The sequence below is a fragment of the Lissotriton helveticus genome, chromosome 3_1 (genome assembly GCF_964261635.1).
Source record: "Lissotriton helveticus chromosome 3_1, aLisHel1.1, whole genome shotgun sequence".
Taxonomy (NCBI): domain Eukaryota; kingdom Metazoa; phylum Chordata; class Amphibia; order Caudata; family Salamandridae; genus Lissotriton; species Lissotriton helveticus.
In genome coordinates, this window is record NC_136061.1 from 803,280,286 (window position 1) to 803,296,397 (window position 16,112).

The following is a 16,112-nucleotide window of genomic DNA, read 5'->3' on the forward strand; positions in this document are numbered from 1 at the left end:
TCAAAGGTAGATTGTGTATAAAAGAAGGACCTCAGAAACCAACCCTTCAGTACATGTCTGGACCTGTGGATACTCTGCCAGGAACAAGCTCTGCTGTACTGCTACAAGGGCTGCCGCTCACCTGGACTGCTGCTCTGAAGGAACTCCTGCCCTTCTGTACTGGCCTGCCTTGCCTGGGGAAGAAGAACTAAACCTGCAAATTCATCTTTAACCCAGAGTGACTCAAAGGGCTAGTCTGCTGGCCTCCTGATCTAAGCCTCAGGGACATTAAAGGATCCCCAACCAGCTACTGGACCCAGCTGCAGTGAGTTCCTGACCCCCAAGTGGTGCTTCTTAGGTCCTGGTCTTTTGGTGTAGCTTTTGGTCTCTTGAAATCTAGCTTTGGGCTCTTCCCGTATGGGCCCATTTGCACAGGAGCAACTCAGATGACACCAAAATACAGGGTGTGCAGCCGCCAGCCCGTCTCGCTTCACAGGTAGCATTGTTCGCCTACAGAGGACTGCCACAGCAAAAAACCAGCCCACCCATTTGCGAAGCCCGGCCTTCAGTTCACCACACATCGACCACTGCCTTCAACACTCTCAACGCAAACAGGACTCTTGGCACAAAACTGGAGAAGGTAAATCTTCAGCGGAAATTAACTGGGACCGTATTCGACCTGCACTCCATCGAAGTCAGCCTCAACATTTACTTATACCTGGTCAAGCGCAACCAGATAGCCGCAGTTGCCGCTTTATGCTTTTAGGCACTATTTTACAGTATATTCTTTATAAAATTCATAACTCCCATTCTACTGATTGGTTTTCTTTAATTTAGGTCTTGTTTTATTTATGTAATGTTTTGCTATTTTTCCAACCTGGTGTGGGATACTGTTTGAAGTGTTTCACAAATACTTTACACATTGGGGCTGATTCACAAAGGTAATCTGAGACAAAAGTCGAACTTTATGACTTTTGGTAGTCACAGGGATCATTTACGAGTTGTATCTTTACATCCTAAGTCAGGCCGGAATCTCCGCACCTGGGCCGTACTCTCCGGCTTGGGCCAGATGAAGTGTAATCTGTGGGTCAGAATGCAATTTAAAAAAAAGGGAACATTAGGAACATGTGATAAATGGTAGAGAAGGTCATGAAAATCATTTTGTCCAGGGAAAAGGGTATGGTCCGGCACTACATTATATCCCAGAAAGGTTTGCTCCTTTCCATCATGGTACATGCAATGCACAATTTGCACTCCTCTCAGTGTTAACTGTAGTGTCAGGATTAAGAGGAGCACTCAAAGGAGTATACCACGATGGCGGGCATCATCCTGGGAAATGGGACTCCCTGCTATGTGTGAAGCGGTCCTGCATGTGCAATTAGGATGCGCCCGCCACACTGGCAGGCACATTCCGCATTTTTTGTATTGCGTTGGGCGGTGCTGTCAGCAGCACCGGCCGCAATGCAAAAAAGGCATTTGTGCATTTGCATGCACAACGTAGCAGGCACTGTGCGGTGCCTGCCACGTCGTCCATGCAAATGACGGGGGTACCGTAGATACCCCCATGTGCCCCCCTCCACCCCCCCAACATCTTGGTGCCCCGCAACGGGCATTCTGAGCACTCATCTGCTCTCATATGCATTCTGACGGGTCTTTCTGAGCAAGGTGAATGGGAGCGACTCTTCACAGGCACTTTTGGGTATAAGTACTGGGTCTCTAACCCCCTAAAATTAGACACTTCTGGATCTTGAACTGAACCTCTGTCAGAAGGACTGCCGGGATGCTTGAAGGACTCCACAGGACTGCCTTTCTGGAAGAACTGCTTTTTCTGCTTGTTGCCCAGCTGCTTGTTGCTCCCTGACTCTCCTGTAGGAGAGCTAGACTCTGTCTTCCTTCAAGTGGTCTCCAAGGGCTTGCTGGCAGGCCTCCTCTTTTATGATGTCTCAGGAATATAAAAGACTTCCTGCAATTCTGCTGACGCTGCTGGAATCTGCCTTCTGTGAGTCCTATTCTTGCCTAAGGTGCCTTCTCCAACTTCTGGGCCTTAGAAGTGGGTTCTGCATCTGTTTTCTTCAAAACAGACACATCGTCACCACTGCGTCGATCAGAACCAACACATTGCACTTCACCACCAATACAGAGGCTTTTCGATGACAGAGGTTACACATCCAGATAACGACGCTCTGTGTTGCTCATCAACAATGCATTGCCTTCAATTCAGTGAAGCTTGATAATGACAAAACAACCCAACTGCGTAGAAAAGATCAATGCATTGAGTCCTTATCAATGACGCTTTGTTCCATCTAAGGTACTTTCTCAGGGTGCCCTGTGTGGGTCCTGTACCTGGCCTGCCCTCCATTGCAGTTGGCCTGAACTTTGGATTTGCACCGGCCCCTCGCGGCCTCAAGTAACCTTTTGACCTCTGGTGACTTCTAAGCACTATTTTTGCATATATTATTTAAAAAATCATATCTCGACTTCTACTGATTGGATGTTTGTCGTTTTGGTCTTATTATACTCAGATACATATTTTCAATTTATCTTAACCTGTGTGGAGTCTTTTTGTGGTGTATTCATTGTGTTCCTGTGTGTGTGTACTTTACACATTGCCTCTTTGGATAAGCCTAACTGATCTGTGCCAGGCTACCAGAGGGTGAGCACAGGTCATCTGTGTGTGTATCAATCTTACCCTGACTAGAGTGGTGGTTGCTGCATTGCCTGGGCGCATACCTCAGCCAACCAGGGATCCCATTTCTAAACACACACCCCAGTCAACCAGTAACACAGTAACACGATTTCTCATGCACACATTTTCCTCATTTACTTGATTTTTCATTGCTGCATAAAACAGTTACTTTTATGCAGTTTACTTTACCACAGAAATGATGATGGAAAATCTTCAACCAGCAGCAAACAGTCATTTTGAGGAAAAAATGGCCAAAAAGCTGAAATGTGCCTCTTAGTCAACATTTTCCCCACACACTTCAAAATCTGGACAAAGAACGAAACAGTGATGTATATCACTGTTAGATGGTACTTCCCTCAAATTTAGAGCAGTATTTACATGAGGTCATATTCGCAGTATTCTGGAATATTATGCACATGAAGGAATGTAAATTGAAGTATAAAAATCAGCACAATTAATGGTTTTCTATGCAAGATTGTTGCTATATTTTTCACTTCATTTGAAGGACAAGAGCATTAGCCACACTTTCTAAAACCATTAAAATGTATCACTAGATTCTTCTGGGAAGAATGATTTTATTTTACATCTGACCCATGATAACTATTGCCCTGACTTGAGTTTCCTCAGAAGGGTTTGTGACACAACAGAGAAATATTCTTGTTGCTTAAACGGTTTTAAATAAGAATGCACTTGTGCTTTATATATATAGGGGGTTTACATTATCTTCTTTTTGCTTTTTGTTAATAATTATTGTTTACAGACACATCGTATTGCATGCTCGTTTTGGTGTAATCAACAGGTATTGTGAAATTGATTCTTTGATTAATGATGTATTCTTCTGCTTTATGTTTCACTGTGATCTTTATAGTTTCAGATTTGAGGCCTGGAGCACTTCCAAGGAAAATATTCATTGGCCTATGATATTCAGCAATATGTACCTTGAATGCCCAGGTCTAATCAGTCTATGACAGCTCTCTCAAGCTCTCCCTGATCCTTACATTCACCCTGAATTAATCTATCTGGACCCCTAGATTTCGTATTGCTGCTATGGGGTCTTGCTGTTTGCCAGTAGGGCGAGAGGTCCGCTTGTAAATTACTCACATTGGTATCCTTTCCTACCACAGCTCTTCTCCTTTTTCTTGTACAGCCTAGTATGTTTTTAGGATGGAGTGATTGACTCTTCATACCCCATGCACGTAGTAAAAATGTAAGAGCAACCCAATAAGCCCTTGATAACTTGTGTCTGAGCACACAGCAACACCGGTAATGCAAGCAAAAGGATGATTCACCAATCATACTTTATGACAATAATTTGTAACACATAATTAAGCATTCGTTACATAGCCCAATGGTGCCTTCAACTGCCTTGAACACACTATTAGTTGGGGAGTAAAGAGAGAGATAGCGAAAACAAAACTAGACATAAAGAAATTAATTGAAAAGAATATTTACTTCTTCCGGAAGGAGCATAACAACAAATTATATCTATTCATTAATATTATTTGGACATGACACTATTCACGACTATATGAGCATCTAGTTCTAATGTATAAGATATTGTCTCCAGTTCTCCTCTTTAATTGAAATAATTCAAGGTATGATATCACAGATTCTTTTGCCAATATTCCATATGATTCTTGCTCAAGTCAACATGTTTCTAATTATGGTTTTAACGCTTAACTTCGAAAGGAAATTTGAGTCTAAAAATACTTTTTTGGGTCTGCAGATGACATGTTTAAAGAGCATGCATTTCAGTCTTCCAAAGCAAAATATTGTACTTGCCATGCGGATTTCCAACCAACGATTGGCAGCGGTTAGGAAAAGGGACGCTATGTTGTTAGAATCTGTGAACTCAAGAAGTTTTCGTCTGAATCGGGCTTCATACCTTGAAGAAAAAGAGCAGAAATAACGAATGTGGTTTCCTTTCTGCCGCCACCTATAGAAGAGACCAACAAAACCTGTGCATGCTCATTTGGTAAGGTTCAGAGGTATGCAACAGCGAGTTCAGTCACATGGAAACAGAGTTATATTGCTGGTTTAACCTATGGGAATGGGAAATCTTCTATTCATGTTTTGGAATCAAAAGAGTAAGATATTGCACAAAAGAAATAGAAGGTAAGGCAGTTAATCACAATATACAGAAACATTTGCATAGGCTTGAAATTGCTCCATTTAATACTTATTCATGTCTAAATATAGCTAATATCATTGCCCCAGAATGGTAGTGCCCTCATTGCCTCTTAATGCCACTTTCTTTAAATTAGGTCCTGTGAGAAAGCATTGTTGCATGCACCCACGTTGTCCATGCGTATCCCTAAATACTAACATCTAGAGGTCTACTCAGAAGTCCACTCATGTTCATTGCTAGTGTATTCATTCGGCATTCATGGTAGTAGGAATGCACATTTATGAAAGGCAATTAGGCCCTATTAGAGTCAGCACAGGTTTGTCTTCAGGGAAGAGGTTAGTATATTTTTCTCGAATTCCCAGTGTGCTTCATTGCTAGTACCCCCATGCACCTGCTAGAGCTCCAGTGCACCCAGTAGCACAACACACTTCACTTACAAGCACAAACATTTGCAGTTATTAATTCAATCTTCTAAATTCATGAAACTTGTGATGTGGTTATTAAGGAGTAATGAGTTTCAATTAACTACTAAAATATAATGTACAGAATGTATGGAATGGAAGTGACGAGTAACTTGTTTGCTTGGTCTATGGGTGATCTCTGTTGAGGGGCAGCGAGGGCTTCTAGAGGCTCTGATCCTTTCACAGGATTCCTTGATCAGATTGGTGTTCCTATACATGCAAATGCAGTGACATCAGCAGAGGATGCCAGCAGCCAGCAGCCCCTCAACAGGCTTCTTGGTGTTCAGTACTAGTCCAGAAGAGATGCAAAACTGTTGGGTTTTGAATATCCAGGAAGTATAGCAGCATGGTCCCGTATAAGTTCAATGATAGTGTGATGAAGGTGTTCAACAGTTCTTTAATAAGCTCAAGGGGATTGCATGTTACAGACCACTTCTAATTACTTGGATAGAAATGAGTTTCCTGAAATGGCTTGCAAAATCATGGGATATTACAGTTGCCCGAAAAGAATATGTAGGTTGAACCCAGGGTGGCCAAAAAGACACTAGAGGGATGATTGGATCGCTAAGGCTTTATTTGTTAGAGTGTCCTCGCCTGTAATGGACATGCCCTAAGCAGTAACGTAGATATCCTGGACTTTAATGACGCTGTTAACCCAGTAGGGGCATTGTAGAAATTGCTTTTCCAGGTTGAAGCCTGATCATGATATTCTGGATAGGGACCCAGCTGACACAGAAAAATCTATTTGTCAGACACCATTAAGACAGTCAGAGTGCCAGCATTCATGGGCACTGTGGACAGCCACACCATGTTAAGTTGGCTAGGCATTAACAGCCCACAGTCAGTTGAACAACTGGCAAATCCTCGGAGTAGCATTCCAACCCATTGTTCACAATCTCATTTTGGAGCCACCCATATGCACATCAATATTGACTCTGCTCCAATAAGAACAGTCCAGCCCGATCTGCCAGGTCAGGTCCTCGCTGAAACGGTGCACAAGCAACCCAAGACCAGTTTCACCCTGATTTAATAACTACTATGCCCAATTATTATTAAAGAGGGTCAATTGACAGTGAAAGGGGAATCCATTCTCAAATACTCAGCCAAGACCTTTAAAGACAAATGTGCACTGCTATGTTTCTATGGTTCTTAATTTTGCAAATGTATTCAAATATCAAAATTATCCTTACAGAAAGCAAATGTTAATCATAATCAGGAATTTATAGAATAATTCAAATCATAGTAATAAATCATAAATACAAAAGGAGCATGTATGAATGGCCATCTCTGCATCAAAAACAATATTTCTGATGTTCTGAATACAGATAGCATATGTGAGAAATGCATCTCTAAATAAAAAGGCAGTTCTAAAATGTGTAATGCTGCAATTCAAAATGTAAAAAATATCTAAAGTCTAAAATGTCTGAGTATCTAAAGCAAACATAAAAAGTTATAATAACATTGTTGGAAAGTGGCTTATTGGTAGGGGTAAATATGCACCAACCATTAGTAATAAGCCCACTAACATAGTATATGGTCCAGTAAAAGTCTCAATAAATTAGTCCCTTGCACAACCCTTTATAGCTGTCAGTGAGCAGTCAGGTCCAACTTAGAAGACAGGTATGTAAAGCATTTAAAAACACCAATACATTAAATAAGAAAGACACAACATACAATAAAAATCTTAAACCTGTTCATAAAAATGGGCAATATTTTATCTTTAAAGTGACACCAAAACAACAAACATCCAATGTGGGGATCCGGAGATATACATTTTTAAAGAATAAACACTTTCAAGTGCTTAGAAACCAATAGTGCCAAATTGGGACACCTGGTCACGCTTGACCAGGAAAAATTCAACGTTTGAGGCCACCTACGATGGAGCGCAGGCTGGCTACAGGAACCATGCAGGTCCAGCTGAACAAGTACCTTGAATCCGGAGCACCATTGCTTTGCAAGGTTTCGCGTCTTCCAGCCGGATCAGAGAAGCAGTGAGCTATGTGGCGATGCTTTGTGAGGTGTTGCGTGGCCTCATGTCATCTAGCATCAGATCCGAGAAGCTTTGAGCTGTGCGGCGAGACTTCGCGAGGTGTTGCACAGCTTTTGGTGGCCTTGTGCCAGTTTCTATGAAGCTTGCTTCAAAAACGTCCCCAAACTCCTTCAAGCTTCTCCAAACTTCAGGGATCTTCTACTGACAGTTTCCTTGTAGGCTCTAAGTGGCCAAAACACCAATCCAAAGAAATGGAATCTCCTGGATTGTCTCTCAGGGATGTCTGGACCTCAATTCTCACAATGCACCTGGCCAAATGTTTAAAAGTACACTGGACGCACTCCAGGATGGGGAATCATGGTGGAGATGATATAGGTGAGCTCTGTTAAACTGTAGCTTGCAGGAAGTCCACTCCTTAAAACCAAGGCACAGTCCCCAAGGCTATAGTACTAAACCGTGCAGCAGGCACAGTCATTTAGAGTGCATGCTTTTGGGAGTAAATTCAGATTCCAGCAGGGCAGTCCTTCTTTTCCTTGTAGTTTCAGGCAGCAGATATGAGAGGGTATGCAGCTCTCACATATTTATTCTCAGCTTCTGGGCATCAAGAAGGGGGCACACCTGACTAATGGGATGCAGGGTGCCCAGGCGTATGACTTCCTCCAAAGTGTGACATCATCTTGTCCCAGAAAGCACTATTCCTCCAAAATCCTTCAGCAGCGCAGTAAGAGCTAGCTAAAACAACTCACAGTGTGGTCATTTTCATAACCCCTCCCCATTTTCACATCTGCAAATAACTCCCCTAAGGCTATCATTGGACAGGAAGAGGGGTGGGCCTAGCTTGCATTCTAACCTGTCCTGTTCTTGTTTTAAGCTCTTGCTTTATGGCCCATCCCCCTGCTCAGGAATTACTTTGCAGTTGTGGAACTCACTCAATCAAATAACCTCTGCTCAGCCAAGTCACTTATCATCTAATCAAGACAGCTGGGTTAAGCATGTTATAGCTGACTAATCAGAAAAGACGGCAGAAAGGCTGAATTCTGGCTTACAGAAAAGAAAGTCTTATAGCTTCTTTTCTTGTACAAGTTATGATAAATTCAACAATGGCAATCTGTTGAATTTATCCATACCATTCGTGTAAGTCTTTGAATGATATTTGATTCCCTTCCAAGCAATAATTATGTGTGCATAAAATACTGCAATGTTAGCCTGTGGTCTAAGTATCTACAATGGAGAAAGATTTAAGTGGACTGATTTCCCTCACCAGGATTTATTAAAAACCTTTCTACACGCCCCTGCCAATGGCTACATGACTACTCACCACTGGGACACCTAGGGGAGACATTGGGGGTACCAAATATGTAAAAGTAATGTAGATTATCACTTTTAAAGGGCCCATTGCACTACAATCCGGTTTGCAGTGAATTTTATTTTTATAAGCAGTGCTTCAGAGCTTTCAAAATTACCTCAAGCACTGAACAGTGCATGCATGCAAGTGCAAAAAAGGCTGCTGGCCTCTAAACGTCCATACCCTATTTTATTCTAGGGTCTTATAGGTAGTTTCAATCCCCTGCCCCGTTATCTACTAGAGACTTATGGGGTAGGTCATGCCAATTGTAAGTGTACCCTAATACATGGTGTACCCTATACATGTGCGTGCTTAAACATAACGTTTTCCACTACTGCAAGGTCTACCTCTCCCAGAGGATAACATTGGAGTTACCTTATTGGAGCATGTAGGCAGGCCAGATTTGCTGTCTAAGGTATTGTAATGAAAAGCGCTCTTTAATGGTAAAGTCTAATTTTTTTGTCAAAATTCAAGAAATTCCACTTTTTGAAAGTGAACACCAGGTAATGATGGATTCAACCCAGATCTGTGACTGAAGGTGAGTGTCTGAAAAGTTACAGCGCTCCGTCCATCATTTCTTTATGTTTACTATTAGAAAGTGGGCATTTTCTTGACCTAACCATTTGGTGCCTGCAGCCTGTTCCTGGGTCACATAACCAGGTGTATCTGGTCTTTGTGTATTTCCCCTAGACAGTGAGAAACATGGAATATAGGTGTTGGCAGGATGGTCCACTCTGACTGAAAGAGGAGGGAGGAGATGTCACCTACCACCCTTGCACATCACAAAAGCTCCAAATGAGCACGCTTGCAAAGGATTTGGCACTGGGCGTTTGTGACCCCATACAAGTTAGACCCGGCAAGGAGGAAGGGGATGCCAAACACCTCACAGGATGGAATTCTCAAGAAGCTTCCTCTACATTAAAAGGGGCACCAGGTATAAATTTTGGACCCTTAGAACTAACTCTTTAGTACACTTCTGGACTTGTGTCTCTCCTGTGTGGACTTCACTGACACAAGCACTTCACATCACCTTTCGCAGTAGTGTCTTTCCATGCAAGGACATCACCTTGCCCAATGAAGCCCATTGGAACCACTGCTGCCCGACACATCTGCATGCAAGGACATCGCAACGCACTTTGCAACTCCCCAGAATCAGTGCTGTATAACACGTCACCTCGCCCGGACCTGGCACTGGCTCGGTTGCACTCCGCATCTTCAGCGCAGGGCTTCGCAAACAGGAGTTAGGTACTGTCTTCAGCAGATCCAAGCGGGTCCCTGGAGCCTGCCAATGCTCCTTTGTGGTTGACCTGAACTTGTTACTTACCTGGTCTGGCGCGACCAGATAACCATAGTTAACGGTGTGTGATTTTTGGTGCAATGTTCCCTTAGACTTTAAAATTGGCTATCGCCTGTTCTATTGATTGGAGTTTTATTGTGTTCGTCTCGATTTTTTTTATTAAAATGTACTCTATTTTTCTGAACTGGTTTGGGGGTTTTCTTGTGTGGTATTGTCACTATTCCTGCTTGAAGTGCTATATAAATACTTTGCAAATTGCATCTACGTTAAGCCCGACTGCTCTGTGCCAAGCTACTAAAGGGTTGACCTCAGTTTAATTTGGGGTTTGCTAGTGACTTTACCATGAGAAGGTTAAGGTTGCTGCTTAAGAAGGGTTTCACCACCCTCAAGCAGTAACCCAATTTCTTACAATGTCCTTTCAAGGATCTTAGGGCTAGATGGAGGTAAACTGCATTTACTGATTCTAAAATACTGAATTTTACCGATTTGGTATTTTAGAATCGGTAAATTCTTAAATACCGATTCGATAAATTACCGAATCTGAAATGTAGCCACCTACATCCCAAATGCCTAATACCGGTCGGTAACGGACAAAATTCGGTAATTTCGTCCGTTACCGACCGGTATTAGGGTTCCTACATCTGGCCCCTTATCCTTCAGCATATAATCTTATAAAAACATTGGATTTTCTCTATGATTGCATCTTTTTAGGATTAGAAGTCTCCAACTTGAGAAGCAAATGGTCAGGGGTTAGGGCACCCAGGGTTAAAGAAGCTTTTTCTATTACTGACCTTGCTAGGTTTTTAAAAATATTTATCTTAAAAAGATCGGTTCTTTATAGTACTATCCCCCAATTCCCACCAGTATCATCCATTCAAACATTCAGGGTCAATTGATTTAGAATTCTTATGAACCAAAGTTCTATTTCTAGTGGCATTTTCTATCAGGTCAAAGGGTTGGTAATCTTGGATCATTACTTTGTGAAGAACATTTTCTTACGTTTTTTTGGGCAAGGTGATTGTTTGACTTGTTCCAGTTTTCTTGTGAACCATCTCTTCTTCATTTCCTTGTTCTCATGACATTATTCTTCCTGTTTTCTTTTTCAATGCATTGTTAGAATGGGAATCATTTACATCAGCTCAAAGACCATAAAGAATTAGCCATTTTCTAGACTAGGGCTACTTTTTCTGAAAGACTAACTTTCTTTTGTGCCATTTTTGGATTATTGGGCGAGGGTAGGCATCCCTCCTCTTCTTCTCTAAGCAAATGTATTTGTTTCACTATTTCCACTGCTCATAAAAGGAAATGGAAAATGTTGCCATGACAGGGTTGTCCAAGTAGAGGACTCACATTCCAGGGCTTCCCTTATGGGTTCTTCTCTCAGGGACATATATTGTGCTGCCACTTGGTCCTCTTCACACACTTTCATATCTCATTAGCATAAACAGTTGGGTGGTATTTTTTAGACTGATTTTGCTCCACCTTTCTAAGTGCTGGTAACACAATCCTATTTTTATGTTTATTAAACTTTCTATTTTATGCACATTTTGTTAAATCAATTTTGTTTTAAGGCTCCGTGGCAAGTTGCTTTCTGGTATAGCATGTTGGCTTATGGACTGGGGTAAGGAAGGTGAAAAAGGAAGTGATGACCTGCTCGCTTACCAGTAATTTGTATTACTCTGAGTCCAAAACTTCCTTGTCACAGTCCTACGTTTCCCTCCCATCTCTGCTTCTAGAAGCTTGTCCCGTGCCCCACATAGTGGTTGAACAGGATGTTTTTTTTAATCATGTTTAATTTTTTTCTGGCAGGGGGCGGGTGGAGTAGACAGCTTAAGCTGCTGATGTTTTTCAAGTGATGTGAAAATCTTTGTGGGTGACCCCGAACCTCATTGGATAAGGACTGTAAAAAGAAAAACTTGGGCTTGGAGTAATAAAAAAGACTGATAAGTAACCGGGTCATGCATTTATATCCTAGCACAAGCTTAAAACTTTATTGTCCATTTTTTCTTTTTGGGAACAAGCTTAATTTCTTTTGCTGGCCACTTCATCTTTAATATAAAGTAATTAATTTTCAAAGACATGTTTTCTTACTGGGGGACCTTCTGACTTTTCTTCTCACTTATTCCCTTTTCCAACTCTAAAAATAATTAATCATTTGCAACTGCTTTGCTACAGTTATGGCAATAATGTCAAGAATAATTGTACTAATCAAAAACAAAAAACAAGCCTTCTTTATCTAAACAATATTACATTACTTTTACACAAACAATCTAGAATAAATTTATAGCACACACTGCCATTATGAAACTCATCGACTTTGCCAATGCTTGTTTAAATAAAGTCTGCATTTGCTTTCAATCTTCTGTGATCCAGCAGTGCAGCAAAACCTGCACAATTTTTTTCTCTCAACTCCTGGACTACAGTAAAACCTAGAGACTTTCTTACGCACAAACGACATTGATTATTAGACATTGACAAGGACATATGTACAAAAATATATTTTAGAAAAGCAACTGATTCTTCCTCCATGTAGAGAATGCTACCTACAGTACGAAAGTGATACTCCGTGTGATGGGAATGGGGTGCGGAGAAGCAGCGGCAGAGAGCATTTTATTCTGGGTTGGCTGCGGCCTGGGCTGGGATAGCTTTCATTGGGTGACTCAGGCGCTATCCAATATCGGTAGATTTGCATTCTTTCTTCAGACAACTCAGCTAGTTCTGTTGATGGTTCACGAAGAAAATCTTTGCTTCCGTGTACGGTTTCTAAGATAGAGTTACAAAAGTTGACTGGTGGCTTATTGAATTAAAAGATGCAGTGAAAAGACGTTGGTTTGATCTTATGGCCACACGTTCTATTTATGGCGCGCCCACTAATCGTTCTGAGGTTATTTATTACATTGCGTTCCATTCAGTTGAGAAACGATAAACATCTGCTACTCAGCAACAAGAAACCTTTCTGGATAAATGTGCACTTGACTAATGCACATGTTGCATAAAGTGAATCGTTACATTCTACATATATAGCCTGGGGCAGCTTTCAAATAGCACTGTTCGACAATTGTGTGCTTGACCAGGAGCTGTTATGTAAAATAAGAGTCCTCCAGTATGTCATACTGTTTTGAATTTAAAACGAGCGGTAGCGGTGCTCCCACGTTGTGGACCCTAGAGGAAGGGGGAAAGGATGCCATATCTCTTTCCAGTGACCTGAAAGAACAGACCTTCTACAGCAATGACGATAAGACTCCCACTTGAACCAATTATGCTATTTTGGACCTCTGCCTCGCATATCTATGAACTGCTCCTGTATTTAAATCCTTGCTGGTACCCTTCCTATGACTCTGTAAAAGTGACTACTTATGGCGTGTTATATATTAATATACACATTTGTTCCTGTTAACGTTTACATTGTATGCAACCTCTCTCATGTAAGTTGAGGCAAGCAAACTCTTTTGGGAAGTGCTATGTCACCCCTGAGGCTAGTCCGTGCTATAGAAAAAAGCTAAAGAAATCAGTGGTCGAAGTGGGGGCGGGGGGGGGGCGGGAGTAGAGGAACTGTGGGCGGAGAATTAGAGGGTGGGGATAACCCAAGGATTGGGTCAGTGGGCGGAGTCAGAAGTGTGGCCAGACAGAGCAAATTATTTAAATTTGTAGTATTTGTTTAGTATTTCGCTAACAAGTTACAGCTTATTGTGTTTTTTAATTCGACCAATAGATAAACTTTAAGGTTTAATATGAGTTATTGAAATTAAAATACATTCAGTCAGTGGGATACGTTTCCAATCATTGAATGTCCCAAATAGGCTTAAAAGTGGAATCACGAACCATTTGTCAACCGAGCCATGGAGTTTCTGTCATCAGCACTTCTCCCTTTTACCACAAGAGCAGATTAAACATGAATGGCAAAATATCCTAGTTTGCAACTGTTTTCTATATAATTATGGTTCTGCAGTATCTGCCACATAATGCATCATCTGATGCATAATTTTATACTTTTAACTGATAAATTGTTCGTAGTTCAAAGAGATGAAAAGTTACTAAAACATGTGACTTGTGTTTCTGCTAAGTGGACTGCGTTTTGCAAAGGTTGACTGATCACATTTCTCACTGCTGCATTTGTATGTTACACGGGTACTAATAAGGCAAAATCTTTGCACAGACTGTTAGCATGTGTAAAAATGTCAAGGTAATAAAGTATCAGAAAATATACTGCACTACGCTGCAGCCTTTTTTCGCTGCATAATTTAGTCAACACTGTGGCAGAATTTTGTCCACCATTGCTGCATAATTCTAGTGGCCCCAAAGCAGGAAGCATATGTCAAAAGTGCTTGAGCATGAAGCAGAAAATTTGGTGTGCGTGAAAATCCTGCATTGCCGACCGACGGTGAGTTGCAGCTACAACTATTGAAACAAGACCAATGGAGGTACCAATAGGTGACGCCTAAAGGGCTAGGCCGGCTTTAGCGCTGTGGATCCCTTTGCTACAGTGTTTGTTGGTGCATGGATTCCCTCACTACCACCCTTTAACAGTGTCCCTTAAGTCTCCATAACCACACTATCGCTCAGATGCATTTATTTTGATTTGCAGAACCACTGAAACCAGTGTAGGGTGTCAGAGCACTTTACATCACACACATTACACAGAGGCAATCAATCATAAAGTGTAAAAGACAAAGGACTACAAGGTATAGGACTCACTTGACAACCATACTAGTAGGCCGTATAGTTTAATAGCTCACTGTTCTATGTTAGGATTTTGACTTTTAAGATGCAAGTAACGAAATAATCTCACTGACAAAAGCAGTAACCCAATGACCTACCTATCCACATGACAAAACTTCCACTTAACAAAACTCCATCTCTCGCTCTAGGAAGAACACTAATCATCGGAGTTATCATGACATTTTTAATGCTAGAATCCAGGAAGGAGGCAGCAAGTGCTTTTAGAAACATAATATACTTGCAAACATGACACCTACACCCGAAGTCAGCGCCCGGCGTGATTGCACACCGCCTTAGAGCCACCCTGCTCAAGGGTCCTGTGACCTCAGTAACCGAGTCACTGCCACTCTAGGGTGTGCTGCTTCATAGGCCTGCCTGCAGGGGATGTATGACGTTACAACGCAGGCTATTACAACGCCTGCCTTTACAACGCGGTTTTTACATCGCATACCATTACAACGCATAGTGCTTTTAGGCGCTGGATAGTGATTTATTTAATTTACTATTCCAACTCCAGTCCCCGTGGATAGTAGGGAAGGTGTTGGATAGTAAATTAAATATATTCCCTATCCTAGAGCGCCCCCCAGCGCAATGCGTTGTAATGGTTTGCGTTGTAATGACCACATTGTAATGGTAGTGCGTTGTAAAAGTTTCGTTGTAAGTGATGTTTACCGCCTGCAGGACTGAGGGTGAACTTCAGCATGGATTGCGGTGGACAGGCCTTTAAGGTTAACACACACTTGCCACTGCTAGGGTCCACCTGCTGGTGGTAAGACACAAGGGCTTGTGAGGTTTGGTGGGGCCTCCTAAGGTCTATCATGGGAATGTGCTCCATCAGGAGAGTGGTCTTGTGGACTGGTCATGAAGGCTGAACATGGTTCTCTAGTTCCAAATTTAGCAGCTATGACTACAGTGCCACATCCTCTCCCACGCTGAACACCATACTGCCCTACTGAGAGAAACTTGCACTGCCTTCAACTACAACCTAATTGGGCCCCGCTATAAACTCCTGGGTGCGACTCAATTCAAATTACGCACTAGACAAGAGTAATATGCTGCCTAAATAAAAAAGTAACAACATCCTGGAAAAAGCAAACACTCAATAAATGCAAGATTAAGTAAAACATATGAAATGCAAGAAGGAACAACATGGTTAACTTAACGCTTTTACACTCACTATTCAGAAATCAAGGTGTGCTTTTGCCTGAAAATATAAGGACATGACTACAGGGCCCAGAAGAGACCCGTTTCAATGTCCATTGCTCATATCCTCATAAAACGTAAGCGGCATGGTTTAAAAAGACCACATTCCTGAACACAGAGCAGCTGTAATCAATTTGTTTTCTAATCCATCCATCAAGCATGTATTGCACAGGCCTGGGTGGTAAATTCCGTTCCGCTTGCCGAATTTGGGTAATTTCGCATTCCGCAGAGAACGCAAAATTACCCAAAATGTTGCATTCCACGACTTCGCGAAATTTTATGCCTGTTCGTGTTCTCAAATGCA

General features: G+C 41.8%; 1 protein-coding gene across 3 annotated transcripts in view; it reads right to left on the reverse strand.

The window, feature by feature from the left end:
* ABCC8 (ATP binding cassette subfamily C member 8) overlaps window positions 1-16,112 on the reverse strand; it is a 1,340,683-nt gene that overhangs the window by 128,925 nt on the left and 1,195,646 nt on the right. For all 3 annotated transcript variants that reach the window (XM_078681060.1, XM_078681061.1, XM_078681059.1), the window contains one exon: window positions 4,448-4,550. In XM_078681060.1, the coding sequence (XP_078537186.1) occupies window positions 4,448-4,550 (103 nt within the window). The remainder of the gene's footprint in view (window positions 1-4,447; window positions 4,551-16,112) is intronic.